Source organism: Emys orbicularis, chromosome 19 (assembly GCF_028017835.1).
Source record: "Emys orbicularis isolate rEmyOrb1 chromosome 19, rEmyOrb1.hap1, whole genome shotgun sequence".
Taxonomy (NCBI): Eukaryota; Metazoa; Chordata; order Testudines; family Emydidae; genus Emys; species Emys orbicularis.
Window position 1 is genome coordinate 2,315,634 of NC_088701.1, and position 18,933 is coordinate 2,334,566.

Below are 18,933 nucleotides of genomic sequence, written 5' to 3' on the forward strand. Positions count from 1 at the left end.
GATTTGAGTGAAATAGGAGCCCAGGAGCCGAGTTTTGGGGGGGGGAGGGAGGTGCCTGGATTCCGTCCACAGAGACAAGGCTGGGACATGGGAGAACTGGCACCAATTCGTTCCCGTTCGCAAGCAATTCTGATTCAGTGCAGCAGATTTCACGGTAAAATACGAGCGAGTTAGAATACTGAGCTCTTCCCTTCAGAAACCCACGGGCAGGGCTACTTCTGGCCATTGTAGATCCCATTTCATTAACCCCAATGTCCTGACCAAATGCCAGGACGGGCAGTTCACATTCTGCTTCCCTGAAATCCTACTTGTCATTTCAGTTGGATGCAGGATTCCTTTTCGCTTCCTACCGTAAACTCACATGCAGGGTTGCTAGGCAGCTGTCAAACAGCTGCTGCACCCCACCCCAGAGGGTGGGGCCCTTTAGTGGTGGGTATAAAATGCCTGGGGATCCCTGGGTGATGGACGGGGTTGGAACAGTTTCAGAAATTGTAACAGTCTGAGTAGTAACGTCGCAGGAGCTTCGAACAGCCGACACAGCTCGTTACCTAGCAGGAGCCCCAGCTTCCTGGAGGAAACGTTCATTGCCCGTTAGAGAGACTGTGGGGGCTGTTGGTTAGATCAGGGGCCTGGGTGACAGGATTCCTGGGTTCGATCACTGACTCGCGGTGTAATGATGAGGATTTATTATCCGTGTGACCATAGCGCCTAGGGTCAGGTCCCCACTGTTGGGAGCACTGTACCGTATTTATCCTGGAGCCCCAGTCATGGACCAGGCCCCCAGTGTGCTGGGCACTGTACAAACACAGACCAAAAAGAGACAGTCCCTGCCGCAAAGAGCTTCCAGTCTACGTGTAATTTCCCCTCCAAGTCAGTATTTAATCACTATCACCCCTCTGTGCCTCAGTTTCCCCAGGGGGCAAGGGGCGGGAATACTGGCCCACCTTTGCTGGGGTTGTGATGCTCAATGGGTGCAGAGGGCCTTGAGCCCCTCAGAGGAAGCATGTGAGAGCCAGGCAGGGGGACAGCCGTACCGAAGGACTCGGGCTGGTCTGAATTTCTCTCCCCTGCCTCGTTCAGGTGCAGCAGCTGCAGCAGGTGCCCGTCCAGCATGTCTATCCCAACCAGGTGCAGTACGTGGAAGGGGGCGACGCCAGTTACACAGCGAGCACCATGTAAGTGACCCACGCCAAGCCGCTGCAGCCCGGCTCATGGCGCGAGAGAGGCGAGCACCCTGTTCACTGCCCCCGTTTCCCGGGGAGCTTTGGTGCTGGCCTCCCAAGATGTCAGCGGGGGCAGTTAAAGGGCAACCGCCTCCCGGCTTTGTTCTTTCCAGGCCAGGCTCCGGCTCTCTCAGCTCTCACAGAGCCAGGCTCCAAGGAACAGCTAGGCCTTGCAGCCCCGCGCCCACCTTGGCTAACTGCACCCAGCGGGGCTGTAGGCAGGCAGCAGGCATTGCCCTGCCATGACTTGGCCTGCCCTGTGAAAGCAGCCGGGCAGCCGCTCTGCTCCTGTTTACGCTGATTCCCTTGTGAATCTGAGCCAGAAACAGTGGAAGAGGCGGCAGCTGGGGGCATACAATTGAGGGGCCCATTCTTGGCTCCAGGCTACCTCTCTCCCTGCAGCCGACTGGCTCTGGTTCCCCCTCCACACTCAGCCAACTGCCACCGGCATTCCTCTGCCCCCCAGCTGCCAAGCGTTCACCAAACCATCCTTTCACCAGCCACTCCAACGGTCCAGGCAACCCCCACCCTCTCCATCACTCACTTCCCCCAACACATACACCTCCTCTTCCCCATAGCTACCCAGGAACCTCCGTCACCACCTACCTCCCGCCACCTGCTTCTGGCCAACAGACTCCCCCCTCCTCTTTCCACTCACTCTTGCTCCCACTGATCTAGGGGGAGGAGGAGTCAGCTTGTACCTCCCCATCTTTTCCTGCTCCTTGAGGGCTGTGGGGTGGAGAGAGAGAGAGAGAATCAGAGATGCAAACTTTGCAGCTAGAGTGCTGCAGGAAGTGGTGTCAATGTGGCACTAACAAGCGCTTGCCCACTGCTTTGCTGGGTGAGTTCTGTGTCTCAGTTTCCCCATCTGTAAAATGGGGTTAACTATACTGCTCTCCTTTGTAAAGCACTTTGAGATCCAGGTATGGAAACCACTGTATTATTATCATCATCTTTCTGGTGAAATGAAGAACTGAGGCCCTGGGTATATTAACCCTATCACCCCGACCAAATTCCAGCCTGGATAATTGTTCCGCCTCGCTAAATTCACCCTGCACTTTGTTGGATACAAGATTTCTCTTCATTTCCTGCCGTAGACTGTTGTGGTATTAATCAGGTGCTGTGTTCCACCCCAGCGGTGGCTGCATTTCAGTGGCGGATGAAAGGTGCTATATAAATGTGAAATGTCTGTTTGCACAGCAGCAGCAGCACCTGCTCCACAGCTCCGCTAAACCTCCCTCTTGTTTCAGACGTTCCAGCACTTACCCGTACACAGAGACCCCTCTCTATACGCAGAACACAGGAGCTAATTACTATGAATCGCAAGCCACCCCGGCGCAGGTCACCACTCCTGCAACCTCCCAGACCGTGGCCAGCACTGGATCCGTCCCTATGTACGTCTCCGGAGGGCAGATCATAGCCAATCCGAGTGGAGGAGGCGGAGGAGGCGGCGGAGGAGGTGGTGGTGGCGGAACGGGAACCTATGTGATTCAGGGAGGATACATGTTAGGAAGCTCCAGTCAGTCTTACTCCCACACCACACGTGCCTCTCCAGCAACCGTAAGTCGCCAAGACATCCATGGGGCTGCTTCTCCTTTTCAGGCCACATAACTGGAACCCCCCCTTTGGAATACGTTCATCCTTCTCAGCTGTTTGCAAACGCGGAACCAGGCCTGAAGAATCGGGAGGCAGGGCCTGGCCGCGTGGGAATGGAGGTCAACATGTATGGGCTAGACAATGGCCCTGGCCTGCCTTTCTGCCGGGCTTAGCTCGGATCCATCCCAACTCACTAGCTCTGTGCTATGTCCCAGAATGCAATTCTGCTAGTGGCTTTGCCTCCCCGCACAGCCCTGCCCCACAGGGGCTGTTTAGTTACATCGTGGCACAGTTTTGCAAAGATTTTTTTTTAAATATTCTGATTTTATAAAATAAAACTTCATAAAAGCATAAAACCAAACCAGGACTTACCTATATGCCTAGAGGGCTGTGATCAAGGGAGGGCATGGGCTAGTAGTTAGAATCGGGACTGGGAGTCAGGGCTCCTGGGTTCTGTTGCCCCTGTGGAAGGAAATCCAGTGGATATGGGAACCAGGAGACCTCTGTTCTGCCTCAGTTTCCCCTCCCACCCACAGTCTATTTAGATGGTAAGATTGTCCCTGCCTTGAAGAGTTTAGGATCCAAGCTGGCCTTTTGGCGTTACTGTGGTAACAAGGAACGATAAACGTTTAAGGTCGGTGTAATGGTGCTGACTTGCCCGGCGAGGGATTGGGAAGTTTAATGAACTGCTGTTTGTAAGGAGCTTTGAGATCTTCGAATGAGACACGCTGTTGCTGGGCAAAATGTAGGTAGGGTTATTGCTGGCTGGGAATTGTTCATCGGTGACAGCTCTGGAGTTTGAGAGGTATCATTAATATTTATTAGGTATATTACGGTAGCATATAGGGGCCCCAGTCGGGCTCCGGATCCCATTGTGCCGGGCACTGTACAAACACAGAACAAAAAGATGGCCCCTGTCCAAAGCTCTTCCCGTCTAAGAGCTCTGGGAAGGACAGGTTGTACACGCGCCTCACCTCAGCTATTTGGAGCATCTGATATATTGACTCAAAGCACTTACATTTTTTTAAAATCCTGTTTGCGTGTTTAAAGCAACAGAGCCAGATTTTGATGCAAATCACACAAGTGTAAATCTGGAATAACGCCACTGGAGGCAGATCTTGGATACTAGTGTAAAACCAGAGTAGGTCCTTTGGTGTAAAAGTGAGGTTACACTGGCTTCACACTGGTTTAACAGAGAATCCAACCCATAGTGTCTTCTTTACATAGTTCTGGGTCAAATCCTGCACTTCTGACTCCAGTGGAATTGCTGTGGTATAGCTTATAGCAGAACTTGGCTTGTTTTGTTACTGTACTTCCATTATACCAAATATTTGCAGTCAGTTGCGCATCGCAACAGGGCATCCACATTTGGGCTCTTAATTTGGACACGGTCGTGTTAAATCTGGCAACGAATACTTTGTATAAATCAGTTCTGACCGAACCCAAGACCAGCAGAAATCCAATGGAAACATTTAAAGCAACAAAACAAATAAACCACAGCATTTACTGCTCAAATATTGCAGCCTTGTGCTAGCATAGGAGAGCCAGAAAGTGAAACTGACTAGAAACAACTATGAAACTGACTAGTCTGTCTTCACTATCCAAGCCCACATCAGTTCAGAACCCTGAACTAGTGCAAACAGGGAAAAGTTAATTAGATTTTTAAAATACTTTTGATATTCATCATGTCAGTTTTAATCCTTTCAAAGGGAGTCAAAAAAGGGTCAGTTTTAACCCTTCCAGGGCTGTAGGATGGTCTTGTCATTAAGACGCCTTGTTGGGAGTCAAGACTCTGAGGTTCTAGTCCCAACTCTGCCCTGACGTGCTGTGTGTGACTTTGGACAAGTCTGGAAATGGGGCTCACAACAACAACCTGTGTCAGAGGTGGGGGAGCAGGGGGCTGGATTGTAAAACTTAGGGCCTGCAAAGTACTTTGGAATTCTTGGGTGGAAGGGGCTGGAGAAGTGTATAATACTTCTCACAATTAACACCCGATTCTTACCTAGCAATTGTCGCCATAGAGCTCAAGGCGCTTTACAAAAGAAAGTCAGTATCATTATTCACATTTTACAGATGGGGAAACTGAGGCACAGAGCAGCAGGAACTTGCCCAAGATCACCCAACAGGCCAGTGGCAAATGTGTATGTCCAGCTAAAGGGTAGAACCCCGGTCTCCTGAGTCCCAGTCTAGTACTCTATCCACTAGGCCACACTGCCTCTCGTGGGGCCTGTTAGTACCCTAGGACCCAGTCCTACAAACACTGACTACCAGGCATAATGCTCATAAGACAGTGGAATGTCTCCTGGTAGCGAGTATGTGCAAAACGCAGCCCCCAGGCAGGGGGAGTGGTTGCTTTAATAGTACATTTGACTTGTGCCCCTTTAAATCCACGTGTAGGCACCTAAAATGGCCATTTATGTTCAGCCCAAGCCCACAAGGACTGGCCTAGGGAGTGTCAGGGGTTGAAAACTGGGCCAATGCTGGTAATGCTGACGAGGGTGACGGTGACACCTGTATTGGGGCAGTGAAGGAGACAGCGGGGTCAGTGTGGGCGATGTGAGGGGCGAGATCTGTGCCAGCGGGGGTCTGGTGGACACAGTCATGGCCCTGAAGAAGCCCTCTAACCGCTGCTGGGTTTCTTTGAAGGTCCAGTGGCTGCTGGATAACTACGAGACGGCCGAGGGCGTGAGCCTGCCGCGCAGCACTCTCTACTGCCATTACCTGCTGCACTGCCAGGAGCAGAAACTGGAGCCAGTAAACGCAGCGTCTTTCGGCAAGCTGATCCGATCCGTGTTCATGGGACTCCGCACCCGCAGGCTTGGCACACGGTAAAGGCATCTCCAGTGGCTGGGGGTATTAACCCTTTACAATCCACCATGCCCTGGGTAACATTCACCGGTAGCAAGAAGGGAACTTCAGGCTCCAGACCTGCAAGGTGCTGGTGGCCTCCTCACCCACTGAGATCCGGGCAAACAGAGGGTGCTCAGCAAAAACACAGGATTAGGCCTGTCATGATGAAGGTCTGTGCTGGCCCCTAGTATAGGGCTGCTGCTTCGTTTCCCATTCATCTGTGGGTGCACTGCCACCAGCCCCAGCCGGGCTCCTACACCTGCTAAGAACTGCAGAAAACTGCTTTGCATGGGAACTGGAAACACAGACGCCTGATTCCCGTTCTCCTGGTATCCCACGCAGAGCTGAAGGGCCGGATTCTGATCTCTGTAATGCTGGCATGAATCCAGAGCAAACTCCACTGGAGTTGATGGGATTGGGCTGGGGTAAGGGAAAGCAGAATCTGGCAATGCAGAATCATGTTTCCTCCTCGATACTAGACACTTGACGGTGGGTTTGTGTTTTCCCGGAGCTCTTATCTATCCTGATTTCCTTTCAGAGGGAACTCCAAGTACCACTACTACGGCCTCCGCATCAAAGCCAACTCGCCACTGCTGCGCCTGATGGAGGATCAGCAGCACCTGGCCATGAGGCAGCAGCCCTTCTCCCAGAAGCAAAGGTAGGAGGCAGCGCGGTGTAGAGCCGCGTGGGTACCCACGTATGCTCCCGCGCACCCAGCCGGAGCAATCCCGTCTGGATCCACCATCAGTCACTGGTGACTACAGACACAGAGGGCCACTGCTCTTGTCTGAAGTGCCTGGATGGGAAATCCCCCGCGACACCCTTCCACGCCCATGTGACCTCAAGGCGCAACCACTCATACAACGACCCTCCCAGGTGCCACATTTCCCGGCCTGGTTCGCAGGCCTGCAACTCTGTCGGCACCTGACCTTTGGCTCCTCTGCCTTTCAGACTCAAGCCCATTCAGAAGATGGAGGGGATGACCAACGGGGCGGCGGTGGGCCAGCAGCCGGGCTCCGGGCTGTCTGACATCAGCGCTCAAGTGCAGCAGTATCAGCAGTTCCTGGGTAAGACCTGGCAGTAGAGCACGTTTAGCAACCTGGCACCTTGAGGCTGGGACAGGAATTAATTGAGTCGATGGAAGGCAAGAGAGCGCGGTTTCCTATCCCGCTCTTTATGTGGGGGAGGGAGGGGAGAACGGTCAGTGCCTAGAGGTTGATGCTCATGAGACAGTTGTATCAGACTTGGTGGGGTCCTCACAATGGATCCACTCCATTGCCAGCAGGCCACTTACCAGCACACCCTCATGACTTAGAGATCAGTTCTGTTCACGTCCTGAGGGGAACACAGAATCCCAGGGTATGAGGAACAGCAGAGGGGCCTTTCGCCTCTAGCTTGCCAGATCAAATCCAGGACCGGCCAGCAGTGGTCAAATCATTGCTATCCGGTGAGTGCATGAAATGTGCTCGTGGGTCTCAGCCCATTCCTTTGTGTCTCCATCCCAGACGTCACCACCGCTGCTTTCACTGATTGACGTGTGGTTGGTAGCGTCAGCAAAGAGACCAGGGACTGAATGGGCCACGGAGTCCAAACTTCTCTCTCAGCCCAGAGAAGCTGGAGATACCGAGCTAAACCCTGGTGGCCGTACCTAGGCCAAGACCCATTGAAACCAATGGATGTTAAGCTTAGTAAGGCCCTCGGGCCCTCAAAGGCAGTCGTGTTGTTGTTCTCTCCTCACGTTGGCTTGATTTCATCTCCCTCCCCATAGATGCGTCACGGACCCTCTCCGAGTTCTCTGAGATAGACCTACAAGGGAAACCTCTGCCTGATGGCATCGGGGCAGAGGATGTGAAGGCCTTCCAGCTGCTCTACCGAGAGCATTGTGAGGTATGGGGCCACCTGCAGAAGGGGGCAATCTCCCCTGGGAAGCACTGGCAACAGGACATGGACCTTCTCGCCTCATGGCGACTGGTTTAAATCCAGCACAGGCAGGTAGGGACAGACCTTGTTCCCACTGGGTGGCCTGTATGTAGGACTGGATGAAATTTTCCCATCAAATTTGTTTTTCAATGGAAAATTGAAGGGGAAGTGTCTACTTTGTGTAGAAAACTAAGCACCCAAAAAGAACAATCTTTTTTTAATTTGGCTATGCCACTGCAGTGCCTCATGGGAGTTGTAGCTCAGTTACCTCATGTTCTCATTCTCCTCTGTGGGCTGTGCTACCATTTTGTACTACGGGGGGAGGGATAGCTCAGTGGTTTGAGCATTGGCCTGCTAAACCCAGGGGTGTGAGTTCAATCCTTGAGGGGGCCACCTAGGGATCTGGGGCAAAATCAGTACTTGGTCCTGCTAGTGAAGGCAGGGGGCTGGACTCAATGACCTTTCAAGGTCCCTTCCAGTTCTAGGAGATAGGATATCTCCATTAATTTATTTTATTTTTATATTTATCATTTATTTCCCATGATGCACCTTTGTCTCCTTTCCAGAGAGGAGATGGTGCATATTGCATTTCCCTGGCCATGGTGCATCATGGGACATGTAGTCTAGTTGGGGAGCCTGGCTCATAAGGGACATAAGGCAACTGTTCTCCTCTATGGGCTGGACTCGCCAATATTTCCCATGGTGCACCACCTCCTCCAAAAGGTGAGTCTGTAATACATCATGGGAGATGTAGCCCGACACAAGAGCCCAGCCTATAGAGGACAACAGGAACATGAAGGTACTGAACTACAACTCCCACAAGGCCCGTCAGCAGCATTTCCATATCAAAACTTCTAGGTTTTTGGTCAAAATATTTTAATTTTCGTGTGTGTGGGGGGGGGGAAATCTAAATTTTCCACTAAAAATTTAGACCTTTTTTTTTTTTTTTTCCTTTCATCGGTGCTTCTGCACCACCTTGCCTCAGTTTCCCCTCCTGGACCCCTGAATAGCTCACCCAGTCCATGTCCTTTTAAAACATTCCCCTTCTGGAGCAGGATGCAGTTTATTTAGGCCATACAGACATTGGTCTTCCAGGCCCAACCCCAGATCAGAGTTTCTTTCCTTGAATCAGGAGTCGTTGTCCCCCACCCCCTCTCCTTCCCAGAGCTGTGTTCTGGTCAAACAGTCCCTTTGTTCCCTGCAGGAACCAGTCTTGTTCCCTGTCACACTCACCTGCAGCTGTTTCCTCAGACAAGCTGCAGCTTCCCCAGCTTCTCAAGAAGCTTAGTCTGTTTAGCTTAACAAAGAGACGGGGAAGGGGTGACCTGATCACAGTCTGTGAGTACCTCCCTGGGGAACAGAGGTTGGATTATAGAGGGCTCGTCAATCTAGCAGCCCAAGGTCTAACACGATCCAATGGCTGGAGGTTGACGCTAGATAAATTCAGAGTGGGAATAAGATGCACACTTAACCGTTGGAACGACTTACCCAGGGCTGTGGTGAATTCTCTGTTGTTGACAAGTTTTAAACCAAGCGGGGATGTTTATCTAACAGATCTGCTCTGGGAATTTTCTTCAGGGAAGTTCTCTGGCCTGAGTTACGCCGGTGGTCAGACCTGATGATCACAGTGGTCCCTTTAGGTTTCGGAATCCATTGAATCTTCTGCCTAGCTGGAGTTCTAAGATCTCCCTCAGACCGTACATCCCTAGGTCTGGCCTGAGTTAGTCACATGATCTTCCGGTCACATGACCAAAATCATTCTCCCACCTGGGAAGGTGAGCTGATCTGTCACAGGCCACCCCATGACATCCTCCTTCAGGGAGATGGTGGTACCGTTCTGCCCCTTTAAAATTCCTCCAGCCCTGCGTGGTGACTTCCACTGAGCTCCTGTACAAATCTAGCTGTTCCTGTTCAGCAGCACAGAGGGATTTTAAAGCGCCAGGGCTGCGTTAATACAGATGGATCATTGAATGCCCCATTGGCCAGTTCAGTGTGAGGTTCCCACTGGTCTTCTTCATCTCAGGCCCCCCCATGCAGCTGCTCCTCCTGGGGCGTGCTCTGAAGGGAACATCTTAGGAGGACCAGGGCAGAAGACTGGGGACAAGGGGCCACTCACCTCATAGCTACTGACCCATGGCCTACATCAGTGCTGACCCTCCGCTCCTTCTCTTCAGGCCATCGTGGACGTGATGATAAACCTGCAGTTCACTCTGGTGGAGACCTTATGGAAGACCTTCTGGAGGTACAACTTGAATCAGCCCAGTGAAGCCACCCCCATAGCAGTGTGAGTACCCGCGAACCGTGCCTCTCTTCCCTGCCATGGCAGCGGGGGCTGGAGCGAGCTGGCCCTTGCTGGGGCACTGCCCCAGCCCCTCTGCAGTGGGTGGCCCTCGGTCTTTGCAGAATTAAAGATTCAGTTCAGGAAAAAGTTGGTTTCTAGCCCTTTAATGGTGTGTGTGTGTGTGTGTGTGTGTGTGTGTGTGTGTGTGTGTGGGGGGGGGGGGGGGGGGGGGGGGAGACTGCCTGAGTCTGCAGCTAGTACCTGGGAGGTGTGAACCACCCCATTCAGCACCCCTGGAGATAGCTGATGACTGTTTATCATCATCGCATTAACTCCTTCCCTGCTGAGCATTTCAGCAAAAACAGCCTGCTAATGCGGGTGAGCCAGCGCTGTGGAATTCAGTGGCAGGGCAGGGGTAGTTCATTGCAGTCAAGAGATGCTGGGGTGGGGAAGGAGACGGAGAAGCCAGTCAGACCCTCTCCATAACCCAAGACTGCCTCCCCAAGCACTCTCCCAACTGCTAAATGCTCCTGCTTCCCCGAGTGCAGCCGAGCGTTGTCCGAAATAATTCCTAGCTCGTGCGTAGCGCCTTTCATTGGTAGATCTCAAAGCTCTTTTCAAGGGAAGATGGTATCATTCACCCCCATTACAGATGGGGAAACTGAGGGACAGGGGGCATTTAGCAGGCCAATGGCAAAGCCAGGAATAGAACCCAGGACACCTGAATCCCAGTCTAGTGTTCTAACCACTAGGCCAACAGAGCTGCTCCATAGAGTTTCTAGACTGCTGTGCAACCTAGCAGGCCTGACTGTAGAACCTAGTTCTAGCATGGTATGAAGCACACGGGGCCTCGGCTGTAGTGTTTCTGGGGTGAACTGATATGTGGCTCTTATATGCACTAACTGGGGCAAACGTGTCTGTCTAGTCACGATGAAGCAGAGAAGCGTCTCCCAAAGACCTGCCTGGTGATACTGTCCAAATACGAACCTGTCCTGAAATGGACAAAGGACTGTGACAACATGCTGTACCAGGGGCTGGTGGAGATCCTCATCCCCGACGTTCTCCGGCCCATTCCCAGTAAGTGCAGGGCTGTGGTAGAGCTGGCTCCTTGCGCTGACTCCACAGGGCTGGAGGCTTGGACACTGGTCCCACGGTCACCACACTAGAGTTGTGATGGTACCTCCACAACACAGCTGATCCTGCCCCCTCCTACGTAGGACAGCTTCCCACCTGTAGATCTCAAAGCACTGTACAAAGGACGTCAGTATCGTTAGCGCCATTGAACAGATGGGGAAACTGAGGCACAGAGCAAGGTGGCAACTTGCCCAAGGTCACCCGTAGGCCAGTAGCAGAGCCAGGAATTGAACCCAGGTCTCCCAAGGCCTGGCCTAGGCCTATGCTCTATCCTCTAAGCCACACTGCCTCACCTGGTCAGGTTGTGTGCTCCAGGCCTAGCTGCTGTCGCCTAGGGTTAGATTTCGAAGCCATCAGTCCAGTGCCACGCCAGGGAATGGGCTCCTCCTCCTAGTCCTGAGCAGCTGGACAATCCGTGGCTGTGCGAGGGTCTCACTGCCCCTCTCTATCCCAGGTGCCTTGACGCAAGCGATCCGAAATTTCGCCAAGAGTTTGGAAAGCTGGTTAACCAACGCAATGATGAATATCCCTGAAGAGATGGTCCGAGTGAAGGTGAGATGCGCAAGGGGTGTAGGGGGAGTGGCCTGGGACCCAGTCCTCGGCAGTGTGACCCCTGAGCAGCGCCAGGCTCTGATCTCTGGCAGTGCCAGGCTCTTGTCTCTCTGATCCTTGGACTGCATTGTCACGTGGTCCGTGGCTCTGCGCCCCTTGGGCAGTGCTGGGCAGTGATTTCCGGCTCTTGGTCGGCGTCAGATCCAGCTCTCAGTGTCCAACCGTAGGGCACGGTGCCTGTCCTGTAGCTAGGCCGTGTGCGTGGAACCTGCCCGCTCTCTGGGGGTTTGACCCCTGTCTGTTCCGCAGGTGGCAGCAGCAAGTGCCTTTGCCCAGACTCTGCGGCGATACACCTCCCTGAACCACCTCGCCCAGGCTGCCCGGGCCGTATTACAGAATACGGCCCAGATCAACCAGATGCTGAGCGACCTCAATCGGGTGGACTTTGCAAACGTCCAGGTAACAGAATCCCTCCTCCCCTGGCCAATTGCACGATGAGCCATTTTTTGGTGCTTGCCTGTCTGCCCCAGCGCTGTGCAGGCAGGAACCCCCTGGGCTGGGTCAAAGCTGCCGACCCACCTGCCAGCGTAGCTCAGAGGGAGCTGAGTGAAGTGAGCTGGGCCATCGGCTTCTCTCATCCTCTGCAGTGGGTACAGCTGGTAGGTGATTCCCAGGAGACTGACCCAGACTCTCTGTGCCCATGAAGTCTGGCGTCCTGCTGAGTGCCCTGGGGGACTGAACAGTAACACAACAGCCGACCCAGAACCCTTTGGCACCAGCCTCTTATCCCAATTCTGTGGTAACGGGAGCAGCACAGTCTAGTGGTTAGAGCAGGGGACTGGGGTTTAGGTCCTCTGAATTCTAGGCCCAGCTCCATTCCAGGGCCCGGGGCCTGTCACCTCTCTGCGCCCTCTGGAAAATGCGGATAAAGACACTTCGCTGCCTAAGCAGCAGGTTGTGAATCCTAATGATGTAGACCCAAATTCTCTAAAGCTGCCTCTGCTGCTGGATGTTTAATTTGAGACACCTCCAGTCTGCTGGTTAGAGGTGCCATGCGCCAGCCATTCCCATTGGCGTGGGGGGGCCTGAGGTGCCCGGGGCACCCCCGACAGAGGCTGGCTCATCGCACGCCCCAGGGGCTCCTTCCGTCCCTCCCTGTGCGCCACCCTCCCAGTGGGTCTGCTAAGCTGAGGCCAGGGACTCCCCCAGCTCCCGAGGGTTCTGCCCATTGGCAAGTGGGACATTCCTGGGGACTCCAAACTCCCCGCGTTCCAGGCAAATGGAGCTGGCCCCTCGGGGGGTCACAGTGTGGACGGGGCTGAGCTCACGGGATGCGACTCCTCCAGTGCCCGGCCCTGGCCCTGGCCCTCGGCCGCATTGCTCCCCTCTCTGAAGGTGCCGGTGTCTCTGTCGTTGCCCCGCCCACAGGAGCAGGCCTCGTGGGTGTGCCGCTGTGAGGACCGCGTGGTGCAGCGCCTGGAGCAGGATTTCAAGCTGACCCTGCAGCAGCAGAACTCCCTGGAGCAGTGGGCGGTGTGGCTGGACGGGGTGGTCACCCAGGTCCTCAAGCCCCACCAGGGCAGCTCCAGCTTCCCCAAGGCCGCCAAGCTTTTCCTCCTCAAGTGGTCCTTCTACAGGTACGTTCCTGCCCTCCCCCGCTCCCAGTCTGGGACTGGATGACTGACCCAGAGGGAGGGGTAACCCCAGAGCCGGGCTCTCTTTCCACAGCTCCATGGTAATCCGGGATCTGACCCTGAGGAGCGCCGCCAGCTTCGGCTCCTTTCATCTCATCCGGCTCCTCTACGACGAGTACATGTACTATCTGATAGAGCACCGAGTGGCCCAGGCCAAGGGAGAGACCCCCATCGCTGTCATGGGAGAGGTGGGTGCTGCTCCGTCAACGCTTCACAGGGAGATCTCAGAGCAGAGGGCTCTGTAATCCAGCAGACAAGGCAGAACCAGACCCCATGGCTGGGAGCCAAAGCTGGACAAATTCAGACTGGAAAGAAAGGGCAAATTTTTAACCGGGAGGGGAATTAACCATTGGACCAGCTGCCCTGCACCCGGTGGATTGTCCAGCACTTGCCCTCTTTCAGTCGACACGGGCCGTCTTTCGGAAACATCGCTGTAGTTCAGCAGGATCCTGGGGCAGGAGTGTGGTACCAGAGGTCAGAATGGTCCTTTCTGGCCATCAGATCAATTCATCCCATCTCCCCAAAACCCAGGGGCACCAGGCAGCACCAGCTTAAAAAGGGGAAACTGCCATGGCTCAGTGCTGGGTTCCTGCTCCAGGATTTATGGGGCCGGAGCAGGTCACACTCGACATGAGAAAGGGCTGGAGAATTTCATCCTGGCTGGGAACGCGGCTGGCAGTGCAGGTGCAGGGAGGGCTAAGGCGACTGGGCTCAGGAAGGAATTTCCGCCCCTCCCCTGTAGAGCATTAGGTCAGCTGCACTGTGGGGTGGCAGGGGCCTTCCTCTGAGGCACCTGTATCACCCTGCCTTTCCGTACTAAGGACTAGTGGGCCAAATCAAGTGCAGCTGAGAGGGGGACACCAGCCGAGATGGGCTGTTGCTCCGATCCAGTGCCGCGGGGAGGCGGGGTTACCAGCTGAGATGGGCCGTTGCTCTGATCCAGTGCAGCGGGGCGGCGGGGTTACCAGCTGAGATGGGCCGACCCAGTGCAGCGGGGCGGCGGGGTTACCAGCCGAGATGGGCCGACCCAGTGCCGCGGGGAGGCGGGGTTACCAGCCGAGATGGGCCGACCCAGTGTCGCGGGGAGGCGGGGTTACCAGCCGAGATGGGCCGATCCAGTGCCGCGGGGAGGCGGGGTTACCAGCCGAGATGGGCCGATCCAGTGCCGCGGGGAGGCGGGGTTACCAGCCGAGATGGGCCGATCCAGTGCCGCGGGGAGGCGGGGTTACCAGCCGAGATGGGCCGATCCAGTGCCGCGGGGAGGCGGGGTTACCAGCCAAGATGGGCCGTTGCTCTGATCCAGTGCAGCGGGTGGGGCTGATGCCCTGGACTAGACGATCCCATACAGGAAATGTGTTTCTCTGAAGTCCTGCCACCCCCTTGTCAGAGGGGAAGGTGGAGGTGCCCATTGCGATGGGGGAGAGGGAGAGGGGGAGCGGATGCTGGTCTCCCCAACCCACCTGCTATCGTCCTGCCTCCGTGGTGGGAAGACGAGCGGGGGGGGGGGGGGGGGGGAGTGCCTGCGGGGCTGGGGGCTCTGAGCACTCATCCTCGTTTGTCTTTCCAGTTTGCTAACCTGACGAGCTCCTTGAATTCTCTGGACGCAGACAAAGGTAACTGCCCACCTGCCGCGTCTCTCCGAATGGGGCCATTGCCTTTAAGCTGCCAAGAGCCGCAGTTCCCGGGGGGGTCCAGCTCCTCGGTCCAGCAGCAGACGCCACCAGGGCCCTGAACAAAAAAATTCACCCCCCTGCCCCCCCATATCAAGTCCCCTCCAGTCGGGCCGCAAAGGGGCTTCAGAGGAGACGCGGGCCCCAGCTCCCCCATCACGCTAATCTGCCGCAGGCCGCACCTATGGGACAATGGAATAGTTAGAAGGGACTGTCCTGGAGAGGGGGTGTGGCCATGAGGGGCGGGGCCAGAGAAATCCAGGGTTTCGGGCACAGACAGTGCAGCCCCTGGATTCTCAGCACCCTCCCTCTCTCGTTCCTGATCTCTTTGACTCAGATGAGGAGGAGGAGGAAGAGGAGGAGAGCGACGACGAGATGCAGCAGGAGATTTCCCTCAACTCCAATGACTCCAGCAGCCTGACAGCCGAGCCCCTGGAGCCCCCCTCCAAGCTCTCACGGACGGACTCCAGGGGGATCTTTGTGCAAGCCCTGCCTTCCAGCTAGAGGCCAGAGACGCCTGCGTGGGCCTGGAGTCAGAACCGCCCAGCCAGAGCCGAGTCCTGTGTCCAGTTCCTCCCGGCTGCTGCCTAGCGATAAAGATGAGCTATTCCTTGTCTCCGAGTGGTATGCAAAGCGCTTTCATTTCCGACCCCTGCCCCGGCTGCCCCCCTGCCCAGCGCGGGTGCTTGGTGGGCAGCGGAAGGCTTGTGCAGTGAGAGTGCCCCGTTACGGGGGAGGCCATTTAACACCACTACGCCCCTCGCCCCCGCTCCGACCCCACGGGCCGGGTGGCTCCTGCCATGTGGGGGGCAGCTCCCTCCCCAGCCGGGCACAGGGCTGCTACCCTCCAGCTTCGCTGCTTTTTACTTTCCCGAGATGCAGCGTCTGCCCTTTCCCAGATCTGGCAGAGAGCATCATGGGACTTCTTAACAGGAGGCAAGTACCTGTCTCCACCCCCTGCTGGCCGCAGGCTCCCCTCACCTGCCAGCCCCTCCTAGCTGTCAGAGCCGCGGTCCAGCGGGACGATTCACTTGGACTCTCACCCAGGCAGCGATTGGACCAGCTCCCCTGTCTACACGGGGGCCAGTCCCTTTTGAACCACCCCCATGAGAAGGCACCAAGCCAAGCACAGAGTCCTCCCGCCGGCAAACTCCTTGCACAGCCAGTCTGGCTCCCAGACGGCCCGCTCCCAGCTTCCCCCCGCCAGGGAAGGTACGGCAAGCCCGTGCCAATGGGCGGGCAGTGGCTCAGCGAGAGCAGGTGTAGCATCCTTTAGAGGCTTTTCCTGGGGCCAGCAGGGATGAGAGCTGCACAATCAAAGGGACGTGTCCCCTCGTTTTTAGTGGCTAAGGGACTCGTGCAGGGGAGCCCCCAGCGGGGCCTGTGGGGGCTGGCTATGCTAGCCCCTGGCTGACGTCGGAGGTCATTTATAAATGGCAAAGGCACAGTGGCCCGCTCTGTGTCATCAGAGCGCTCGGCCGCCCCGGGGAAGGCTCCAGGGCCCAGCCCCTTCGCTCCCTGCACTGCTCAGCGCTGCCCCCTCCCACCCGCCGGCCAGCCGGCCTGCACGGGGCTGAAATCAGGAGTTCCGGGTCAGCTCCAGCCTGGGGGGCGGGTCCTGCTCTGTGCAGCCTCAGGGGTCGCTCGCCATACAGGGGACGTGCAGCAGAACCCACGTGCCTTAGGGAATATGCATTTGTTGTGCCATACGCTTCAGCTGCCGGAGCATCCCCAGGCTGCCGGAGAAGCCCCGGCCAGGAGGCTCCTTAGACAGAGAACAGGCTGGGGCAGGGGAGATGGATGGGGGCTGAGCGGATATTTCTCCTCTCGGCCGCAGTGGGGGATTACGTCACAGAACCAGTGGAACTGGCAAAGCCACGGCCAGAAGACCAGCGGCGTCTCTTAGTGGGTGAGAGCAGGAGCCGTGGCAAAGCCGCCCTGGCAGCGATCATATCTGGGATCACTGAGTCTGTCGCAGCCCCCTGGGGAGTTACGTCCCCCCCCTCCCCCCCCCGCACAATCCCTCACGGCTTGGTTCTCCCCCTCCTGCACATCATGCTGCCGCTTGGTCCTGCCGGTTCCAGGAAGGGTGGCGGGGAACCTCCCTCCCCCCCGGCCTATTTCATTCCTGGTCTTGGATCTCTTCTCTCTCTCTTGTGTATTTTCTCCCCTCTTGGGGTTGGGATCTCAGCCCTCGACATTCCCATCCTCACACAGAAGCCGTTCTCCCAGCGGCTCTGCTTAAACCCTCCCTGGTCGACCCAGTGAGCTCTGGCTGCTCGTGCTAACAGCTGTCTGAGATCCCGTCTCTGTCTGGAGCTCCCGCTCTCTGTGTCTTCCCAGCCGGCAGGAATGGGCGTCTCCAGAGAGCAGAGCTGTTTCACGGGCAGTTCTTCGCTCCCACAGCCTCTGGCTACGTGCGTTCGTTCCGGGACAGCAGCTTTGTCTGCAGTGCAGCCCTAGTGCTCGTGCCCTCTGCACTCTGCCCACGGCCCTGGCTCTGCTAGACCATCCCACAAAGGGCTGGGTCTCTGCTTCGCGCTCCAGTGGCCACGAGACACAGAGACCTTCCCCCCCGGCCCTCCCCACAGGGATCCCTGCCAGTCTAGCTGCTTTCAGCTCGCCCTCCTGGCCTGCATGTGCCAGGCAGGGCAGAGCGATGGCCAGCCCCAGGGAGGGGCTGCTCGGCCACATGGCTGCCCCTCCCTGTGCTGCTGGGCTGGCAGCTCCCTACGCTTGGCCAGTGCTCCCAGTGAGACATACTGGGGGCCTCTTAGCGTCTCTTCCACAGCACCCCCTTGCGCACCGTCCCAGGACGCTCTGATTTCGGTCAGGCAGCCGGCCCGGCCTTTCCTATTCCCCTTTCTGCTGGGGCCCGCGACGTCCCGGGGGACAGACCTAGGCGAGCAGGCCAAGACAAGCACTCCCGCTGGGGCAGCCTGCCGTGCTGACAGCAAGCCCCACGGGCAGCTGGAGCATTGAGCTCCGCTCAGGCTGTAGGACATGGGGCTCAGGCAAGAGCCGGGCTGTAACGAAGGGAGGGTTCTGAGCAGCATCGCAGGCCTGAGGGGCAGTTTAGAATGTCTGAACCCCCACGTTGGGGGCTTCCTGGCAATCATATTCATCCCCAGATCTTGACTTACCCCCTGACCTCGCCCCCCAAGATTGTAAGATGCCCTCTGACCTCAGGTGGCTGGAGGGTGGGAATAAGAGACTGTTCCCTGCTCTGGAGACATGCTGTGGGGTTAGCGCTCTGCTGCTCTCTGCGGGGGAAGCCCTGGCCATGGATTCCCGCAGATCCAGCCCCGGGGGCAGAGCACACCCCTGAGCTCCTGCTGCTCCCCTTATTCATTCCCATTGTGTCTCCGCTAATCTCCCTCAGGGTCAGGGCCTTTCTACTCTGAGGGCCAGGAGAGCTGTGGAAGGCTGGGGCCTCCCTCAGTGACCTCCAGCCCCCGGCAGGGACCCCGCTGCCAGCCACCAGCCCAGCACTGCCAGAGCAGACAGGGCAAAGCGGGTGAGTGAATCCAGACAGGGCATCCGCAAGGTCTCAGCTGGTCAGGCTGGAGTGAGGCTATGGCAGGGTGCAGCGTTTTCCCCTGGGCGGTTCTCCAGCGGGTACGGGGGCTTCGGCTGCTGGGGAGGATACAATCCGTCCCTCGCTCTCCCCCAGCCAGTCAGAGGGAGGGGCTGGGTTCTGGAATAAGGGAAGTTTCCCTACACCCCCACCCCGGGCTCCTCTCACCCTGCTCCCTCAGGGCTCCCAGGAGTCCAACCCTACACGCCCTTTCCTGAGATTGCACAGACCAGAGCGCCCCCTGCTGTCCTGCCTGCACAGCTCGGAGCACAGGACGTGCCTAGCTAGCAGAATGCAGCCGGTTCTCTGCCCTTGTCCCCGCTCCAGGGCCAGGCTCCGTGTTCCCCTCCGGGGCCGGTTTTATTGGCAGGGCAGGTGGCTCCAGGAACCCACTCCTTGTTCAAGTGCAATTCCAGCTGGGTGCTGCACGGCTTTC

General features: G+C 56.6%; 1 protein-coding gene across 1 annotated transcript in view; it reads left to right on the forward strand.

Moving 5' to 3' along the window:
- The window catches only part of RFX1 (regulatory factor X1), a 47,169-nt gene extending 31,716 nt beyond the window's left edge, over positions 1–15,453 (forward strand). The window contains exons 8-21 of the mRNA XM_065419259.1: positions 1,081–1,175; positions 2,474–2,783; positions 5,466–5,647; positions 6,208–6,327; positions 6,621–6,736; positions 7,438–7,556; positions 9,764–9,873; positions 10,796–10,947; positions 11,459–11,556; positions 11,866–12,015; positions 12,985–13,193; positions 13,285–13,438; positions 14,818–14,863; positions 15,258–15,453. Of these exons, the coding sequence (XP_065275331.1) occupies positions 1,081–1,175; positions 2,474–2,783; positions 5,466–5,647; positions 6,208–6,327; positions 6,621–6,736; positions 7,438–7,556; positions 9,764–9,873; positions 10,796–10,947; positions 11,459–11,556; positions 11,866–12,015; positions 12,985–13,193; positions 13,285–13,438; positions 14,818–14,863; positions 15,258–15,424 (2,028 nt within the window). The 3' untranslated portion in view covers positions 15,425–15,453. The remainder of the gene's footprint in view (positions 1–1,080; positions 1,176–2,473; positions 2,784–5,465; positions 5,648–6,207; positions 6,328–6,620; positions 6,737–7,437; positions 7,557–9,763; positions 9,874–10,795; positions 10,948–11,458; positions 11,557–11,865; positions 12,016–12,984; positions 13,194–13,284; positions 13,439–14,817; positions 14,864–15,257) is intronic.
- Positions 15,454–18,933: the final 3,480 nt, after the last annotated feature.